This window comes from Rhagoletis pomonella, unplaced genomic scaffold (genome assembly GCF_013731165.1).
Source record: "Rhagoletis pomonella isolate Grant_MI unplaced genomic scaffold, Rhpom_1.0 Rhpom_scaffold_00007, whole genome shotgun sequence".
Classification (NCBI taxonomy): Eukaryota; Metazoa; Arthropoda; class Insecta; order Diptera; family Tephritidae; genus Rhagoletis; species Rhagoletis pomonella.
The window spans coordinates 63,378,315-63,400,255 of NW_023458561.1; the positions used below are offsets into that span (position 1 = coordinate 63,378,315).

Below are 21,941 nucleotides of genomic sequence, written 5' to 3' on the forward strand. Positions count from 1 at the left end.
ATTTCAAGTCATCAATATGAAACGTCGATAATTTGAACCGAATACACAAATAAAAAATTTGACTCGTTTTATTAAGTTTTCTTATATATTTATTGATTTTAATACCCTACAGTTTCATACAAAATAAATAAAAAAATGCTCATTGGCAAAATTATGCGTTTAAGTAGTTAAAATACGCAATTAAATACACGCATACACTCATATACAGTTGTATAAATAACTAAAGCTGGACTTAAAACAGTCGTGTCTCATAATATGCCGGCCAAGCTATCGCATCTACATATTTGGGGAAGCTTTGAAGGAACTTCTTAAATTCCGCTGTATGTGCACTCTCATCATGATTCCAATGTCCAGCAATGCCAATTTCAAATATTGGCGAGCTCCAGTCCTCTGAAGGATTCTGTGGGTGAAAAAATTGTTCGTGATGTAATAAATTTGGTATAATATTTTTTCATTTTGTGCATATTTATATAAATGTACATATATTACTTTAACTTCAAAAGATCTTACGACTTTATGACTAGATAAATTTTATGGATCGGGTACCATGATATCTTTCCACATGCTTTAACCCTTGATATGATATTTTTTCACATGACTTCCGGTGATATCATATGAAACTATGCGGATTATATAATCAAATGCAAAATGTTCACATATGGTATCGGTCACGTGATAAAAGGCAAGTATTACTTGATCATGCGATCTAATTCATTCTGTCCGTATCCGCGATGTGATTTCTGTAGAGGTCCCTTGCTATTTTGTTACATGATTAAATGTGCAGTGTGATTGTCCAATGTGTCAAAATTATTTACATGGTAATTCAAAATATAAGTTTTCATAAAAAGTGGACTTAGCAACTTTTCACTCTAAGCTAGCCATATATATGTATTTCTTTTTAAAACAATAAAAGCTAAACTTAAAAAAAAATAACATTCAACAATTTTTATAGAGCTTGAGGCCGTTTTTAATGAAAAACTAATTCTAACAAGTAAGAAAGTCTAAGTTCGGGCGTAGCCGAACATTAAATACCCGGCGCAAGTATTAAGTATGGTTTTTCACCTTACCGCTACCGCTAGATGGTAAGACGGGGTGTATAAATTTTGAGTAAATTAGCGTCCTTAAATTTCGAAATATTGCAGTTTCAAGCATTTCTGAAATTTACCGTTATATGAAAAACGGCCGTAATTTTAGTCCAATTTCAATAATTTTCAACGGTTTGCTTTTATGTGGCAAGGGCAATAAAAATACCGAGTTTGGTACAAATTGGTAGAACGGTTACCGATATACATATATGTGATCATAAGTGGGCGGTGCCATAAGTGGTTATTGAGCGATTTTAAAAATTTTCGGCCATTTGGTATGTTATGCGAAGGCCAACACTGTGCCAAGTTTGGAAGAAATTGGTGGAGCGGTTACCAAGATATACACATGTAACCATAAGTGGGCGTGGCTACGCCCATTTTCAAAAAATTTATAATATTCTTATTTTTTGTCTAAAAATTATTATAAATATCAATTTTGAGTGAATTATCTTCAGTAGTTACTAAAATATCGCAGTTTTCGTATTTCTGGAAATTACCGTTATATGGAAAGTGGGCGTGGTTACTGTCCGATTTCGCCCATTTTCAATACCAACCTACCTTGGATTATCGGAAACCTACATACCAAATTTCGTTGAGATATCTCAATTTTTGCTCGAGTTATCGTGTACACGGACAGACGGACAGACGGACAGACGGACAGACGGACGGACAGACAGACATGGCTTAATCGATTTCTTTTTTCATTCTGATCATTTATGTATACATTTGTCTATATCTATCTCGATTCGTTTTGGCTGTTACAAACAACCGTTATTTGAACAAAATTAATATTCCCTTGTGCACAAGTGCGCTCGGGTATAAAAATAGAATTATTAACCAAAACCAACAACCACATGATCAAGTGTGAATAGCAGACGAATAGCTGCGCTTGATAGTGTTGGCTTAACACATGAAAAAGTGGGAAAAAGCAGCGATAATTTACAAGGCGAACTTTGCACAGTGCGTAGGCAACAGGCTGAGTAAGTGGGATCGTCGGTTCGAATCCTACTGAAAGAAGTCTGATGAGGAAATGTGGTGATTTCCGAAATAGCTATCACTTCTACAATTTTTACAAAATATTGTTGCTTTTTTACAATAAGTTTTTCATTAAAAACGGCCTCAGCTCAATACAAAATTGTTGAATATAATTGTTATAAGGCCATAAAATAACAAAAACAAAATTAAAAAAAAAAATTAAATAAGAAACAAATAATTAATTAAAATAAAATTAAAAATAAAAATTAAAATAAATGAATAAAATATTAAGGAAGGTCTTGAAATGTAAATTATATTAAAAAATATGATTCTTTTAAAATAATGGAAATTTAAAGTTAACTAAAAAATAAAACAAAATAAAATAAGTTCCTTGACATTAAAAGGAATAATTTTTTTCTTTTTGAAATAATATAATCTTAAAATAAGGTAATAAAAAAATATATTTATTTTAAATTATAATATCTAAAACGTAAAATAAGATAAAATCAAAAAGGAAAAGAAAAATTTTACAAGTTTCTAAAAATTAAATGAAGTTAAAAAGAAAATGTCTTTATTTTTAAAATACTATAATCTAAAAATTAAAAGAAAATTAGATTAAAAACTGAAAAGAAAATAAATTAAACAAGCTACTAAGAATTAAACACAATAAAGTAATATGTTTCTGGTTTTAAAATAATAAAATCTAAAACTAAAAATAGAATTATATAAAAAGAATAAAAAATTTGTTAGAAGAGGGAAAAATGCAGTTTCTAAAAATTAAATGAAATTAAAAAATAATAATAATTAAAAGAAAACTAAAAGAAAATTAGGTTAAAAAAATTCATTTAAAAATATAAAATAAGTTTTTAAAAGTTAAATGATTTTTTTAAAATAAAAAAAAAAAAATTAAAAAAAAACTTTTTCCAATGAAAAAACTAAAAATTAAAAAAAAAATAGCAAAAAAAGAAAAGAAAAAAGTTCCCAAATCTTAAATGAAAACAAAAAAGTATTTTCCTTTTAAAAAATATATTAAAATTTAAAGAAAATTAAATTAAAAAAGAAAAGAAAAGATAGGAGAAATTTCTAAAAATTAAATGAAACTAAAAGAAAAAGTTTATTTTTGAAATAATGAAATCTAAAAATTAAAAGCAAATAAAAAGCGAAAAAAATAAAACAAGTTCTTAACATTAAATGAAATAAAAAATATATATATTTCGTTTTAAAACAATGAAATCTAAAAATTAAAAGAAAATTATCTAAAAAAATAAATTAAAAAGAAGAAAAATGTTAGTTTCTAAATATTTAAGGAGCTTAAAAAAATTCTATTGAAAACAATAAAATGTAAACGTTACATTTAAAAAAGAAGCAAAATAAAATTAGTTTCTAAAATTTAAATTAAAGTAAAAAATATAAGAATATTTTTCTTTTTGAAGCCATAAATAATAAAAACTAAAAAAAAATCAATTTAAAATTTCCGCTGCAGGAGGCTTCGAACCTCCGATCCCTTGAATGTAATGCCAATGCTTTGCGCACTCGGCCATTGCGACTGTTCGAATGGCACGAGCAAAATGATACACAAGTGCTTTCTGTTAAAAGAGCTTTTCACCATGAAAATTGGAAAGGAAGCTTAAATGTCTTGGCTTTATCTTGTCTTTAAATTGTCTCACAAAAAACTTTCAACTGTCTTAGCCAGAATTGCGCTGTTATTCTTTCCGTATTCTGCGGTCATGTGAAGTGACGATATGATTTTTTATTTTCATATAATCGCTGACTGGTAAAAAGTTTGCAAATCATATGATTTTTTATCACATCATCATGTCATGCGATCTGACGTGACGATATGATTTTTCCTTTTCATATTGCGAATCATGAAATCACTATTGTCTAAAAATAATGTTATTTTGTCATATGAATATATGAATCCGATGCAAATGAATGATTGGGTACATGATGTTATTCTATGAGTAGAATATTTTTCTACAGAAGACTGCCCAATCTTGATTGAATTTGTAAGTTTTTAAAGGGGTAAACTCACCTCTAATTCGAGTGTGAATTTCAGCGGGCTACTATCTTTGCCATATGAGAAATAAATGAAATATGGCGGCTTCCAACCCAAACGCAATGGACTATAATGGAACGACCAAGAGCTCATTTCACGGTCCTTCAGAGGATTGATGTATAAGCCCATATGGTCAGGTCCACTTAACTCCAGTTCATAACGAATTGAAGTTTTACTTAATTGATTTTTGGAAAGTAATTTCACTTCAGGCACTCTATCGAACTTGGGATCTGGACCGGGTATCCATAAACTTGAGGCACTGGCGAGAGAAACGAGAATTGGTTAAAGTCTTTAGTTTAAGAATTGCTGTTTGACACCTACCGCGCTTTATGCCAACGATGATTGTAAAGCGGCAGACCACACAACATCTCCGTTTCGCAATCTTTGTTGAGGTTTTGAGCCAAGGACATGTTGAGCAAGTGATCTAGAAAGAAAAAATGAAGAATTGTGTGAAAAAATGGAAATTATTTAGAAATTAAGATGCGGCTATTTACTTTTCACGGAATAAGTGCGACGATCCTGCGGCAAAATGAAATAGCCAGTCTCTAGACGTCGCACGTTATTCGTTTCATCGTGGAAGACGCGACGAGTGTGCTAAGAGGAAGATAGAGAAATCGTCAGTAGTAGATCTAATAGCTCTTATGCGTTAGCACTCACCAACACAGAAAAGCGTTGAATGTTAGTTTCTGGTCGATATGGGAAGCCAATAGGGGTCGCCGCGAATATCAAGAATAGAGCCGTGAAGGCGAGCAAAGAACAGATGATGGTCTTGGACTTATGGAACAGATTGAGAACTGGAATCTGAAATGGGAAACCATTTAAAAGTCAAGGAATAAAGCTCAAGTGGAGTAAGTAGCTTACCATAAAACCACCAGTAAGTATACCTACGCCAACTGTAAATGCGCAAATGATCAGATCTGGATTAACGCTAGCGCCAAAGCGGCCGGTCATCGGAATGAAGGCGACAAAGAAACCGTGTGAGAGATAGCCATAGAAGATGAAGGGTGGAATATTGCAGATGATGTGTGGAATAAGCCAAGGTAAAGCTATGCGAAAAATAAAAAGAAAATTCAAAATATTGATTGAATATTGACGGAGCAGATGCACCTACATTTGTTATGCAGTTTGGTGCTTAAATTCACGATCAAGCCCAAAGTGTAAAATAGCACTGCGATCATTAGCATGAAAGCCGAACGTATGCCAGCGATGGTAGCGATTAGTGTAACGAAGGCCAGGAAGAGGCAATGACAGTGTAGCAGAATTTGAACGCGATAGCCGAGCGGGAAGCGATCCTAGAAAAAAAAAAACACAAAATTACAACATACAAATTAATTTTTCTTTAAAGATCTTTCGATTAGCCTTACCCTCCGTTGCAAGTGGAAGTAAATCGCTGGCACAATGGCGAAACCGAAGAATAGCGGACAAAAGTACAAACCCATAATCAACCATGAGTTGGTGAACCAAGACATGGGCATATGCAGTACATCCATAAAGAATGCCATAAAGAAGCAAAGTGCAGTCGCAGTGATTACGGCGAGTACTTGTACACCGAAGAGCGTAAGAGCGCGATTAGCAACGTTGCCAAATTTCGTGCCAGTGCTGTGTGTCATCTGTTTGAAAGAGTATGTGCAAGTGGCAATGGCCACCAGCGAAACGAAGATATTCACAATGATACCCTCGGTTTCGCTGTAGAACACCAATGACCGGCCGAGTACATCGAAGAAGACGGTGTGACCCTCAGAGTAGCGCTGAAGGATGAGAAAATAGGAAGAAAAAGAGAAAAAATAGTGAATTTGAGACCATCGCTATTTAGATAGCAGCTTACCGAAGGATCTTCCAACTCGGGTGCATTGGCAATTTCGCGTACCAGCGCGAGCACATTATCACCTGTATGCTGGAAGGTGCCACGTGGTATGATCTCTGGCACATCGAAGCGTGTGTGATAGACGTAACCGTTGTACTGATGAGCCATATCCAATCCTATGAGGAGAGGTGAGCAAAAAAAGATGGCATAGAAACCGGTGAACAAGTTTTAGTGGTAATATTAGCTGATAATATTGGTGCTGGTATTAGTATTGGTATTGATATCAGTATTGGTACTAATATTAGTATAAGTATCTGTATTAATATTGGTATTTGTATTATTATGTACTGGTATTGCTAAGGGTACTGCTGTTAGTATTGGTGTAGCTATTGGTAATGGTATTGATAAAGGTGCTGTAAAAAATGTTCCCACACCTACCAGGCACACGTCCATGGTCGCGGAATATCCTAAAATCAGTGTCAGATGGTATAAAGTGTCGCTGGAACATTTCTTCCGCCACAGTGGAGGCATACGGATGCATTACAGCGCGTCGGTAATGCTGAAAAAGTGAAAAGAACATATCAAATTAATAATGCACGAAATAGCTTTTGTGCTATAAATTTAATGAACTTGCGAATCTTCATTTTTTCTCCACTGCATACTCACCTTCATTAACCAAGGGTGATTAGGACCAGATTGGAAAAGAATTTCGCGTCCACCACTGCCAGCTGAATCCAAATTTATTAAAGCTCTGTTGATTGTACGTTTAAAAAGTAATTAATATTTTAATGAGTTGTTGAAAGTGGATGGAAATTAAATGAGGAAAATTACTAAATAATTTAATGGGAAAGGCAAAATTAAGTGAGCAATTATGTTAGTTTAGTGGTTAAGTGAAGCGGAAAGGGCGGAAAAAAGAGTGTTTTTTTTTTTTACTTACTTGATATACTTCGCCCATTTATGCTGTGTGATGAAAGCGTGTGATGCCTGTAGTGGATTTTCCTCAGCGCCATTGAAGAGGAAGACGACTGGATTGCGAAGCGGTTTGTCCGATTTCGATAAAACCTTTGTTGTCGTAGTTATTGAATAAAATAGTTTTATTATTTGAAAATAACGAGAGAAAAGTAAAATTCCACTGACTTACGCGTACGGTCTCCAACATTATGGCCACCATTGTGCCGTCATCACCAGCGCCTAAAGAAAATAATTAAATAAACACATATTGGAGATCTGTACAAAAATACTTTACTTACCTTTACCATGCGGCACGGAGTCGAAGTGACTGTTTACCAACAAATAGGATGTGCTATTCGTGTCCTTTGGGCCAATTTTAATGAGAAAATTCTGTATACCCTGATACATATTAACCATGTCCCAGTGACAATAGCTGCCCGATGCCAGCTGCACATCACCCTCAATTTCTAGTGCAGGGTTAGCACCAGCTTGTAAATCTTTCAATTTCCTCTGAAAGTATTTGATGGCATTTTGCTCGTTTGCCTCACTACCCACCACACGCGGCCCCAATGCAATGAGTTGTGCCAAATTTTGCTCGGCTCTTTCAGCTATAAAACGATCCGGATAGCGAAATTCATCCGCAATATTAATCGGTTTGGGTAATCGATGATAGGCGGGTATGGAAACGAAGAAGTAGAGAAGCACCCAAGAGGCAAGGAAGACAGGCGCCCAGTACCATTTGAGTTTGCCATGTTCAACGAAAACGCGCTGCCAAATGCTTCGGGTCTGTAATTATGATTTGAATTATTATATAGGTAAATAAATGTGGTAATTCGTTAGTAAAAACTTTAGATTGGGATGGGATCTGCAGGTATTGAGATTAGATAATACATATGTACACTCGCATGCATTTGAATCAGGACAATACTTTTCGAATTTTTCTGGGTTATTTTTCTTTTATTAACTTTCCAATATTTTTCAACTAAAATATAGTTAATTCTCTAATCAAAACCATAAGAAGACACGCTTTACAATTGCATATTTTGTATGCCAAAAATTGTGGAAAAGTTCAGTACAAAAATTTAAAAAATCAACGGTAAGTTGCAGCTATATCAAACTTGCACTTTATTATATCAAAATTAAATAGAACAAAACTGCATGTCGAAAAAATTCTAAAAAGTCTGAGAAAAAAGTTTTAAATTTTAATGAAGCGAGTTTCAAAGCGTGTATTCTCGAGGCTCAGGAGCCGTGTGAAGGCGTAAATTGAAAGGTTACGAGAAAAGATTTTTAAAAGTCAGCTATAATTGAATAAAAATCTTAAAAATCAAAAGAGCCTATAAATTTTGAAAAAATTCGAAAAAGTCGGTATATATATATATATTTTTTTTTTGGTAGCAGTTGGTTCCGCCATACTGGATTAACCATTTTGAAATTCGCGATTCTGCCGTTAGAAGACAATTTTTGAAAAAAAAAAATCAGTCAAAATAATAATTTAAATAAATAATTAGATTAAGAATTGAGGCTCAAATTGATTGGCTTGGGGAATACAAGAAAATAATTTAATATCTCATAATTAATGGCTAGTTTGGATAAGCCGTGGTACTCATGGGAATTTCAGGAAAAACCCGAACAGGTTCATTAAACATACTGTTCTGAGATTATTTAAAGAAAGAAATCTAAAGAAATAACTACCCATTGCTTTCGCTCTCCAGTTGGTTATTGAGGGCAGGGACAAAAAAAATATTCCCTTCATCCTCTTCCTAGTAACTTCTGCCATAGCTGCTAGGCGGCCCACCTAGTCGATTATTGTACGCGTATCAGAAAGTGGGTACGTAGATTTCTTAGCTCAGATTTTTCGTGATACAACACCCCAACCGTTACTGCTCATCAGCGTGAGAACTTGTTTAATACTCGCAGAGTCCCTAGATGTTTGCCCAAATCCAGTAGAGTATTCCGCATGGGGTGCCCCTCTTACCACGAATTTCCTTATAGAAGAAAGATTCTTTAAGCTCTGCTTTTATAATCGGTAAATGAGAAGATTTTTCGCAAGAGCTGTCGGTATGTTTGAAAGGCTAAGTACACAGCTAAGTAAAGCCTCGTCAGCGCATTGATTTTTTGCTCAATTCTTTTTTTTTTTTTTATAAATAATACATTTTTTAACAGTGAAAAATGTTCTATATGGTGTTCCTTGGTTTTCCTTTGTTAAGGATTTGAATGGCATTGTGTCTGACTTAGGGCTGCACAAAATCTCTTTGTGTTGCAAATTTAGTCAGCTGAGATATATAAAAAGCTTTCGGGCAGAAAAAATTTCCTTTGGAGAACTAAAGAAAACAACTCTGTGTTTCATAGTGTAGTTCTGCTATCCCTGATGTGGTAGCCCTTATCGCGTGCCTTACTTGCTACTTGCTACAAGTTTTTTTTTTTTGAACTTTGAGTGGTGTCGTTATTGCAGAGGACCATCGCACAGTGGTTCGGATAGCAGATCTAGCTGGACGAAGGTCAAAATATTTTTGTTTTTAAAATATTTAATGGTACTTGGAATACATACCTGACAATACATTCAAATAGAAATTGCATTTATTAAAGCATTAACATATGAAAACAAACAAAAAAAGGTAAGTCTACGCCGCCTATTTGAGAACTCTATTTTAAAAGCTGAAATTTAACTTAAAATATTGATAATTGCACTCACAGTTATTTGCATAATTGCAAATTGACTTTATAAACAAAAAATTACACTTATTCTGCTATAGATGCAGAGGTCATAACGAAATTTATGTCCACATTGGTATAAGCAAATTTATTCTGAAAAATCGTCGTTTTGATTAATTAACAAGTAAGAAAGTCTAAGTTCGGGCGGAGCCGAACATTAAATACCCGGCGCAAGTATTAAATATATGTTTTCCACCTTTCCGAAAGCTACCGCTACATGCTAAGCCGGGGTGTATACATTTTAAGTAAATTAGCGTCCTTAAATTTCGAAATATTGAAATTTCAAGCATATCTGAAATTTACCGTTATATGAAAAGCGGCCTCAATTTTAGTCCGATTTCAACAATTTTCAACGGTTTGCTTTTATGTGGCAAGCACAATAACCATACCGAGCTTGGTGCAAATTGCTAGAACGGTTAGCGAGATACATATATGTGATCACAAGTAGGCGGTGCTACGCCCATTTTCCAAAATTTTGTCATAAACGTACTTCTTGGTAAAGAATTGTTGCAACCATCAATTTTGAATAAATTAGCTTCAATATTTACTGATTTATCGAAGATTTTGTATTTCTCGAAATTACCGTTATATGGGATGTGGGCGTGGTTATTGTCCGATTTTAGAAATTTTCGGCCAGTTGGTATGCTGTGCAAGGACCAACAACTGTGCCAAGTTTGGAAGAAATTGGTGTAGCGGTTACCAAGATATACACATGTAACCATAAGTGGGCGTGGCTACGCCCATTTGCCAAAATTTTGTAATATTCTCATTTTTCGTCTAAAACTCATTGCAAATATCAATTTTGAGTGAATTATCTTCAGTAGTTACTAAAATATCGCAGTTTTCGTTTTTCTGAAAATTACCGTTATATGGGAGGTAGGCGTGGTTATTGTCCGAATTTTAAAATTTTCAGCCATTTAGTATGCTGTACTAAGGCCAACAACTGTGCCAAGTTTGGAAGAAATTGGTGCAGCGGTTACCAAGATATACACATGTAACCATAAGTGGGCGTGGCTACGCCCATTTTCCAAAAATTTATAATATTCATGTTTTCCGTCTGAAACTCATTGTAAGTGTCAATTTTTAGTGGATTATCTTCAGTAGTTACTAAAATATCGCAGTTTTCGTATTTCTTAAAATTACCGTTATATGGGAGGTAGGCGTGGTTATTATCCGATTTCGCCCATTTTTAATACCATCCGTCCCACGCCCAAAAGAAGTTCACGTACCAAGTTTCGTTAAGATATCTCAATTTTTACTCGAGTTATCGTGTGCACAGACGGACGGACGGACGGACGGACGGACAGACAGTCACCGCTTAATCGATTTCTCTTTTCATTCTGATCATTTATGTATACATTTGTCTATATCTATCTCGATTCGTTTTGCCTGTTACAAACAACCGTTATGTGAACAAAGTTATAATACCCTTGTGCACAAGTGCGCTCGGGTATAAAAAGATAATTAATGTGTTAAACCAGAAAAATACTTGGAGTTATAAAAACTTTGGTTATGTAAGAGTTAACAAAATAGTAAATCGCGAATTTTCTGCTTTCTGAAATTAAAAAATTATACAACAGGCATGCAAATCTTTAAGCGTTGTAATAAATTTTTTTCTGAAATTTATTTGTGTTTCTTGCTGTGATATTAAATTTTAGTCATGGTAAAGAAAATCTTAAGAAGTGAGTTGTTTGACATTTGGAGAAGTGTTGCTGAAACTTCTAAAAGACAACAAGGTGTCCGTGATTGTGTGATTAGTAAATTGAAAGAAATTTCTGATGAAAATGCTCGTTCCGACATAAATAAAGTAAATTAAGTAAATGACTTTAGATTCGTAATCAGCAACCCAGAAAACCCCCAGATACCCAGTTTCATAGAAATCTACCGATTTTTTTTTTAATTTTCGTCCATTTTGAATTTTGAATTTTTGATAAGTGACTTCAGATTCGAAATCAGCGACCCAAAAATCCCCTAATTAAGAAGTGGTGTAAAGATCCATCAACGAGTATTTGTTAAAATAGTTTCGCCCAGCTAGATTTGCGCTCCGAACCACAGTGCATCGGTGTGTAAAAAATAAATATTTCATAAATTATTTTATTTATCTTATCTGATATTGATTAGACTTTGGCTGGAAATTGCATTCATGCTAACTGTTTAGACGCTTTGAAGCTAATGCGAATGTTTTATGACCTCTCAGCTTTGGGCGACATACATTTTTAGCAAACGACCAAAATTTTGTTGATAAGATTTGAAATATTTTGCTACTGTTTCGCATTTTGAAGCGTAGAAAATATCATTGAGTGGTTAAGTTTTTGTTTAGTGTTTATACATATGTATTCCGACGCATTCGGTAGTGAATTAGAATGCCAGAGGCGTGGATTCAATATCGTCGCTTGGAGCGTAATACCTCGTATCCGCCAAATGCAATACCACGTATAAGATAGTCCGAAAATTTTACAAAAGAGTGCAGAAATTTATTTCCTGCAAAACTTTTGAATGGTTTCCTACCTAAGCTTACAATAATTATGCACTATTAAATTTGTGAAGCAAGGAAGTATTGAGATAGGCTAACCAAAATAATTTTTTTTCTATGCCACTAATTTTCAATTTTATTCTTCTGGATATATTGCTTCGCGGCTTTGCTAATCAGAACACCTTTCTTGTTTGCTGAGATGGATTTAGGTACCTCACACCTGCTTGTGTACGAGCATATGTACATACACGCATACATATGTATGTGCATATCTTCGTTTAAAGTACAAACTGACATTTTTTGCTAAAATTGGATTTGCTTACACAAGCTCTTGGCTCAAGCCTTACCCATTCCTCCTGAAATATACTGGCCAGAAAAGCGATTGGTTTATAAATATGAGAACCATTTTGAAAAATGAGTGTTTTAGAAAATAATTTTTGCAACCTCACATACGCGGTTTTGTACTTTAAACGACGAAATATAAAATGAAGACGTCAACAAATCTTGTAAATAATCTGATGTGTTCATTACGTCGCCGATGCTCATTAGCTCTATCTCAAACTCTATCGGATATACTTTGGCTTATCCAGCCAAAGAAAACTGTCAACGACATTTAACTAAACAGATGATATACCTATGTATGGATGTATGTACATAAGCACATTGCCATTTTTGGCGGTAACTATTATGATAACTAAAATAAAACAAAGTGGTGTTAAACCAATCCTTTAGCCGGAAAACAAATAAAAGCGTTGCTAATGAAGTATGCGCCAGTGCAGAAAAAAAGACAAGATATTTTAATACTCTTTCGCAAAAATAATAACAAACCTATTACGTACATATGTACATACATACATAAATATTTAATGTATGTTTGTTTATATTTGCTTAAATTACTAATACTGCTTTTAGCTTGGCGAAAAAAACAACAACAAATATAACCGTGAAGGGCTTATCAATATTATCAGCATTGAAAAATAATGATAAGCACCTGGACGCATAAATGAATATTCCTTGTACAAATTTATTAGCTGCTGATTTTCTGTGAATATAATTTATGATGCATATTTTTGTTTTAATATATTTAGTTGGAAAAAATATGAGTAGCTTAAGTACTATATAGTAAACTGATCAAGTCCAAGGGTGAATGGGGATTAGATGTCAATACGTTTTTGGCATTATAATTTGGAAACAAATTCACTTACTACAATCATAAAAAGTGAGTAGTTGCTGGCTAAGTAACTGGAGGCACGAGTAGTATATACAACATATCTACATATTATATCTTTTATATATATATCTTTGCCAGATCTTTGATCTCCTTGTAATTCAGATGGACTTCCACCTACATACATATATGTATATTGTGTCATTTCATGACTATCATGGAAGTTGTTGTCATATCTTCTTTCTGTGAAACGGTATCAGGCTTTTACGGAATTAACGCTAATGAAGTCAGCTGTTACGAACACAACCGTTTTTGCGCGAGTGGTAACCGTGGTGGCAGTATAGCATCTTATGCGGGCTCGACTCTTTTGTTAAACTTCTGCTATTGAGTAGGTAGCTCAACATATTGATTCGGACATAGAAACACAGAAGCTAGGAAACCAATTTATTACTTGTTCAACTGTGGAGCAAGCCGCGGGCTCAGGTTGAGTTCAAAGCTAGTAGGGCAATGTCCGATCTCTCTTGCGGTCGCGTCTGATTATTCCCTGCGTTTCCATTGAGTTGGCTACTAACAGTACAATCGAGGCATGGACATCGAGAAAGAACTCTTGGACACGTGAGATTCATACCAGCTTGACGAGCATTGGGTTATCTAGAGACTCTGACAGGGTATTTTTGGCAAATGATGGAGCAGAGACGCCCAAGTTAATTTCTTAGGAAAACAAAGCTGCGGCTCTCAAATGTGGTGGCTCTTTTTAAAAGGCCTGGTATGAGCGGAATTTAGCGCCCCAGCGTTTTCGAGGTTGTTTTCTTTGGTGCGCACTTCATTCTCCGCACTCCGTAAATTTCGCAATGGATTAGCATTAACCGCTCAACAAATATTATTATAATAAAAGATTAATGTTTACGGTCGCAGTTAGCCCTTATGTATATTGGACAACCAATTAAGCCTAATCTAATCGAGCCACATTAATATAAACCTCTATAAATGGTTTTGAAGGGCACTTACTTAAAATAGTAAAATTGTGTGTGTAGTAAGTGGTATAATGAAGAGCAGAAAGAAATTAAGGGGAAGTGAAGAAATGGATAATAAACGAATTTCTATACAGTGATTCAACATCAAGTTTTTTATACTAAAACATTCAGAAAAACGTCCCATCGTATCTTTGGTGGATGCTAAAATTAAGTTTACACTGAACATTTGTAAAAAAATTCTGATAATAGATTTGCGGGGTTATACATATGTATACACTTTTGTCTTAAAAAAAGTGAAAATGCAAAAATTTTCGTGTTTTAAATATTACGAGTCAAGGGATTGCTAATATCTACCTTTTTTATTTTTTGAAAAGTAAAAAAATTAGGGCAATGAAATTATTCGTATTTAGTGCAATTTTCTCAGGAAGGGTTTATAAAACTATCTGCCTTTCAAACACATTTCTTCAAAACAAAATGCATATTTAAGGGGCTAACAAATTTCAAAATTTTCTTGAGAGAACAACCCTTAATTCACTTAGGTCCCTTTTTATGCGATACATGCGTTCCTCAGAAAGCCGCACAAAAAAAATCCACATACAAAATTTCATACTTTCATGCGTTCCAGCATTTTCAAAAGCCGCATAAATTCAGATACTCCGTGTAAAAGATTCTAAAAAACCGCATAAAAAATCCAGTGAGGCAATATTAGGAAAAAAAAAACAATTTATTTCTTCACTTCAGCACTTATTATTTCATGTAAAACTGAACATTAATGAAATAAAAAAATATTATCTGTATTTTAACAAAAAAAAAAAAAAAAAAATACCACAACAAATACATGAATTATGTAAAAATATATATAATAAGACAAATTATTAATATGAAGCATGGTATCTTACACACTGAAAAAAAACTCATAAAAACTCTCAAAAAAGCAAAATCGCTACAGCGAAAAAATTGTTTGAAACCCCGCCTAAATTCAAATCCGCTTAAAAAAAACCGCATAAAAAGAGACTTAAGTGTATATATATTTGGGATAGCATATATAATTTTTTCACACTTACAATTTTTTGTTATTATTTAAATTTCACAAATATTTAAATCATAAACATAACACACGAAGCACACAAAAATTCGTATACGCTTAAATTACTTGCTCTTGCCAATGATGTGCTGGCGGGAACTGTGATTGATCAGTTTGGAGCGTGTTTGCTTACTTTTATAATTTATTTTAATTGCACTTTGCGGATAGCTGATTTTGTTTTCTATCTAAATTAATTACGAAATTATCGTTTTGCACTTTCACCACTGATATCACAGACTGAGTATGTATATACTATGTGCATATATGTCTTTGTTTGTATGTAACTTTTCTTAAACTACACCTTTTAATTTAGTTTTGATTTGTTCACCAAGTTCAAGCGCATAAACATTGCAGCACACACAAACAAAAGCAACAAAAAATGCAGTCAAACTACTTACTCGTAATTCCGCGCCGCGCTGCTGCAACAGCGGATCGGAAGTGTGCGTATTGGTATTCGGTGTCATCACGCGTCGTCTGACTTCGCCCTTACTGCTCATCGTGCAACAACCAACTGAGCCACTCAACAAACTAATATTTATTGATTCACTAAACTAAAACTAGCCAAACATTTGATTGGCTATATTTAATCATCGAAAATTGCACAGAAAAAAAGAGTACAAATTTGACACGATAAATAATAACAACACGCTAAAATTAGGTAATTGTTGACACTGATTAGTACGAGTACAGCCGTTGACAATAAAGTGGTTCTCAATGCTTGGCTTGCCTGGTGCTCGTATGGAATAAACTCGAATATACACTCAGCTCAGTGCAAATGGAATAATTGGCCAACCAAAGCCGGTGACAAATGCTTACATACTGTCTGACTGCAGCAGCGGCATGGCATGAGAAGCATGGAGAGCGTTATCGTATGTATTAGGGCTGTGCGATTATTCGATTACACGAGCAAGTTGGTTAATCAATTATTGGGTTAATCAATTACTCGAGTAATCAAAATTTTGATTACTCAAAACGATGATTAATCGAGTTACTTGAAATATGATTACTCAAAAAAAATAATTTTGCTCGTAATAGAGTTTGCTTTGGAAAATGCTTATTTTCTTTTTTACATTCTGTGTATGAAACAATTTTTTTTTTAATTTTTGAAAACAGAAACGTTGTTTTCAAAGTATCAAGGAACTTTAACTACTTTATACATATGTAAAGAGTTGAAATGTTGATTACTCATTTTACTCGAAATGTTGATTAATCATAAAGCATTTTACTCAAATATTTTTGTTTTTGGTTAATCAAAAATCTTGATTACTCGAGTAACTGAACTTTTGAGTAATCATAATTTCCAATTAATCGAATAATTGAGTTATTTACTTTATGGTTAATTAAAATTTTGAGTAATCAATTAATCGCACAGCCCTAGTATGTATAAATATTCTGCACATTGAGTAGATAATAAATACCCTTGGATGTAGGAAAAAATTCAGCGTTGTCCAAGTGCTCTCAACATTTTATACATTTGTATGTTTGTAAGCATTAGCACCAATGCTCATTTGCCGCCGGCAAATTATACAAATTGGAGGAGAACAGAGAGAGAGAGCGATCGATTGGAAGGTGGTAGGTGAGTCAGGGTTTTTGTTGCTCTCATATGGAAACATTGCATATTTTTTATTACATGTGAATACATACATATATGATATATATGTTTAGTACATATTTACACTAAAATATGGTGAAATGCTTTCTTTTTTTCTCTATATTTATTTATTTTATGCCAGATTTGGGACACTCTCTCAATTTTCGTTTAAAGCAGCATAGTTTGGTTTATGTATATTTCAATCCGGAAATTAGCAACTCTGTATGCTGGTGATGAGTAAATATTATCGTATTCATTTTTATTACAGTGATGGCAAATTTTCTCACATACAGTTCATACAGTGTACAAAATTATTATTTAAACAAGTAATATTTAAGCAACGACCAAAACCCACTTCAATTCTGATATATAAATTTAAGAGTACCGTTAATTTCTTCATGATCCAATTATCGAATCTAAACCAAATTAGTATGGGATCACCTCTGCGGTACCAACTTTCCTTAAAAAAAATTATAGAAATCGGTTACCGTGGTCCAACGTTATATGTTACCAACTTACATAAAAAAAAATATACCGACGAACCATCTCTTTTTTTGAAGTCGGTTAAAAACCGTGATAAAAAGTTGTTTATGACTTCCAAAAATTTTTTGAAATTTTTGTCTGGTCCTTTCAGGGATTGTAGTATGTAAATTTAATTTCTCAATAAAAATATTAAAAAATAAAATTTATTTTACTTTTGGGGAAATTTTTGAGATTTTTCAGGATTTCCGAGGGATTCTTCGTGGTTTATTTTCCGACACATTTTTGGGACTTTTCAGAATTGCCAGTCTTTATTTTTGCGGAACTCTAAATGTGCTTTCGGGATTTTTCGGGATTCCTCGGTATAAGATTTTCACAGATCTGGTGAGAACTTTTAGCAACTGTCAGTTTTTTGTTTTTGTTTATGTTTTGAAAGTTTCTTTATATCCATCTGGTGTTTTCGCATTTAAAATTTTTAAAATTTTTGTGTTTTTTTCTTGAGTTTTCGAAATTCGTGATATTTTACTTTTCGGAAGCTTTTGCGGGTTTATAGTATTTTTAGTTATATTTTTCGGGTTATTTAAGGGAAATTTCGGAATTCTTTGTATCCAGTTTTTCGGTACTCTAAATATTTTTTCTCGGCCTTAATTTTGAGGTTTTTGCGGTTTTTCCCGATTTTTCTGAGCTTTATGGGATTTTTCCGAAATTTATCGTTACCTCACGGGCTATTTCAGGAGCTTTAGGATTTTTCGGAGATTAATTTTGGTGAATGCCGAAAATGTGAAAAGAAAAATTTACGGCTTATTTTCCGATGAGCAAATATTTTAAACCAGGTACATGTTCTTGCTTTATATCATAGCACAAAAAAAAACAATAAATAAGATTATGTAGAAAAGTTCAATGTCTAAAATGAACCCAATTTGGCAAGGCCCAGATACATAAAAAAAGCTTAGCTTTAGCTTCTAAGTCAAAAAAGCAAATTTTACCGCTAAGTTGATTCGACATATTGCAGTGTTGAGTATGTATTTGCTTTATCAACACTGTGCAAACACTTTTAATAATTTTCTACACAAACCTAGCACAAGTTGGAAGTATAATTTTTTGTAATATTCTTCCCCGTATTTATTTAATTTATTTGTATGTCGGTTGTTTGCTTAAATATTGACACTGCTTTCAAAGAATGTGTGAATAACAAAGAATAGCCATTGGGATAAAAGTATTTTGGAATTAGCAAATATTAACTTAAGATTAATGCTTTTATGCTAATTCTCAAAAATAATCAGGAATATTTAATGAATATGTTAAGTATGCAAATAACTGTTCCACTAAGAACGAAATTACGAAAAAGGTAAAATAATGTTAAAAGCGTCACCCGAATTGTTATTGTATTTTTTTTGTATAAAATAAATAAATGCCATTAACTCTTAATAAATCATGAAAATTTAAAAATTAACAATATTGTGATGAGGATTGGCATGAATAAAAGTTATCCATAAAAATTTACTTTTTTGATGCCTGAAAAACGTATAGGAAGTGTTTTAATGCACATCGTAAATACGAGTAATTTTCTATTTATTTTAGCATTTTTACAAAGTGGCTAGAACTTAAACTTTGCTTCACCAAAATTATCAAGTAAATTTGGTTTATTTACCTTTAAATTTGCAGTTGTTGTGTTTTGTTTATTGGATTTTTTTTAATCTTTTTAAAATAATAAAAGGTCTCGTATTTACTGAAAGGTTTTGATTTTTTATTTATTTTTGTTGAAAATGACTTCCCAAAGCCAATTAATTCATATGATTGTTGGGTTGGATGCGCAAAATTAATTGCGTAATTGCTGTGTATTAATCTACTATAAAAGTACAGTGTGCCGTAATAATGGTTGTACTACGAAAAGGTCTTATTTATACATATACACAAGGAGAGAGGACGCACTTTCCTCGAGACGCTTTTTAATCATTTCGTTTCCACTGCTATATAAAGTATTGGGCCGTGTGAATAAAAAATAAGCAATTGCTTTTTCTTAAAATTTAAAATCTTTTACTCAATTTATTTAAACAAAATTGAAATAAAAGGTATGAAATTTTAAGAAAAAGCAATTGCTTAGTTTTTATTCATACGGCCCATTAAGGTGACACGCCATTTTTTTTTTAAGAAAAGAAAATTAATGTGGATTTTAATGAGCGTATGTAAATAGTTAGATCCGATGGGATTGTGGGCCGCTGAAGAATCGCAGAAGATGCATTCTTATTTGAAACTCTGAGACTAGAATGCTATCGTTGACTTGCGTCCGTCTGATCACTGCTTTTTTTTGAAGCGAGATATGACATAATTGTCATTCACCTAAATGGTTATCCATGCAACTGACTAATCACATTTTCACGACAATTAACACCACGATTACATGACATTACCACTTTCGGTCGTTGACCGATTTGGCACTTTAACTACCGCACTCACATTTTCCTGCTTCCTTCTCGCCTCGCTGCACATTTTTGCTCAATCAACGCACTATACTACACGAATAAAAAAAATATCTACATTTCATCAAATTTGATGAGAATCCGCGACGTGTGATATGAGCACGCACGCAATCGCTAAACTGTCAAAAATTATTTAACTTTAAATCACAGGTAGTTAGTAGAAAATTTCACCTCGACTTGGCTTTGTAATCCGAGTATGGAAGAAAAAACAAAAAAAATTACACCAAACAAAAATTAGAAGAAGAAGCTACGCTTAAAAAGCAACCGAGTGAAGTACCACAACCCACGTTCGAAAGCAAACATTGGCTAGCCAAGACCGCGAAGTGAGTAGCCGTGGAGCCGAGCCAACAAACGAAAACGGAGTTGCTGGCAGCTAAGCTGAGCGTAGACTAAATGGGAGTGTGGCTCAAAGTTTGGACTTTGCTTTCGCCGCTGCTAAAGTTGGCTTCACGTGAATCTTTCACATGTAGTGTGCACAACAACAGTGCACCGAATACCAATATGGATGTATGCAAATATGTACACATATACATATGTATGTATGTACAATAATGAAATGGGGTTCAGCGAAAAAAGTTTAATGAGACACATAATTGTATGTATTAATGTTAATGGTATAAACTTCGCAAAACTACATATCTATGTATGTATGCTAGGGTGGAGGTTATCAGTTCGTCGGAATATTTATTTTTATTTTTTTTTATGAATGTATGTAACCGCATAACTTTGGACCACGTCAACCGATTTCGATAATCATGCAAAAAGATCGGAAAGGTAGTGTCTCAAAGGTGGTCCCATACTAAAATGGTGTAGGTCCGATCATTGGATCATGAAATATATATATATATATATATATATATATATATATATATATATATTTTTATATGAGAAGTGAAATCGTTTTGTTTTTGCTAAAAATTACTTGTTATTTTGTATTAGTAATGATTTTTAATGGGTCTCCCATTATTTTTTTTTTTTTATTTATATATATGTATAATCTGTAATATTAAAAAATGGTTTAATTAAAAAAATAAGGGTATATTTTTCGATATATCATGATCCTAATGTACACTATACATACATACATATGCATGTATATGCGCTTGTAGGAAAAGTTTGAGCACCGGACAAAATGCCATCAGTTGATGTTTTTTTTTGTCAAATGCGAATGCCACAATAGTGACGCTTTTTTAAGTGAAGGGAAAGAAGGCGAACTTAAAATATTGTTAAAAAATGCTAGTTTGCAAGCAAACACAAAAACAACTTACACCAATCAATCTTCTTCAAATTAAAGGTTTACAATAATTTTTGTTTCGCATTCTCTATTAGAAGGCTACTGGAACATTGCAATATTTTCTTACTGGGTATTTCTGCCCGAATAATTTTTTATATACAAGTGTATTTAATTGTATACTCCGCTCTGTACACACATATTTATTTCAGATTGCATCACTTGAGCGTCACTTTTTTAGTCGCTGTTCTAGCATCACTACGTATTTCTTTAGGAAATTGAGACGATCCCATTACTCTTAGTTGTAAATGCGCGTATGTTTAAAATTGCAAAGCTACAAAAAGTACCTTTTGTATTAACTATACCTTTGCTGGGTCTTTTGTGTCTGTTGCTTAAATTGATTTCAGAGTATACTTCGCTGCTCACGGCCGAAGTCAGTAGTGACTATTATGTGGAGAATCTCAATAAATTTCAAACTAAGGACAACAGCCAATTAAAATTAACCCTCTGCAAGTTCATATCTACATATGTACATACAAACATATCGTCGTTTAAAGGCACAAAACCGTCTATCATGAAAATGCAAAACCTCGTATGTGAGGTTGCCAAAATTTTGTAGGAGAGAGTAAAGCTAGTCCTATTTCAAAACGGTTCTTTCTTTTATCACTACGAGGTTTTGTTCTTTAAACGACGATAAGTATGTTAAGAATTCACGACGGGCTCGGGGCTGTTTTCCCAAGTAGCCTTTAAAATTTATCTGCCCTTTCAACGTAGTTTTTAGAACAAATTATGAATTTTTGAATTTTTGACGTTACTTGAAAATAAAATAATGTTTTAGCAAAGTATTTTTACTCCAAGCGGTGAGAAATGCAAA

The 21,941-nt window shown here is 33.3% G+C and overlaps 1 protein-coding gene across 3 annotated transcripts; it reads right to left on the minus strand.

The window, feature by feature from the left end:
• Positions 1 to 72: 72 nt before the first annotated feature.
• LOC118743323 (endoplasmic reticulum metallopeptidase 1) lies at positions 73 to 20,211 on the minus strand. Of its 3 annotated transcripts, none has more exons than XM_036475919.1 (15): positions 19,814 to 20,211; positions 7,174 to 7,660; positions 7,065 to 7,114; positions 6,861 to 6,985; positions 6,590 to 6,674; positions 6,362 to 6,482; positions 5,945 to 6,099; positions 5,484 to 5,867; positions 5,231 to 5,411; positions 4,981 to 5,165; positions 4,777 to 4,920; positions 4,614 to 4,713; positions 4,441 to 4,543; positions 4,096 to 4,378; positions 73 to 400 (listed from the first exon to the last, which is right to left on the minus strand). In XM_036475919.1, the coding sequence occupies exons 1-15, from the start codon at positions 19,844 to 19,846 to the stop codon at positions 233 to 235; spliced, it is 2,604 nt and encodes an 867-aa protein (XP_036331812.1). In that variant the 5' UTR covers positions 19,847 to 20,211; the 3' UTR covers positions 73 to 232. The 3 variants fall into 3 exon arrangements, with proteins under 3 accessions (XP_036331812.1, XP_036331811.1, XP_036331813.1); XM_036475918.1 differs by lacking the exon at positions 19,814 to 20,211 and adding an exon at positions 15,684 to 16,109; XM_036475920.1 differs by lacking the exon at positions 19,814 to 20,211 and adding an exon at positions 13,265 to 13,288.
• Between the last annotated feature and the right edge of the window lie 1,730 nt (positions 20,212 to 21,941).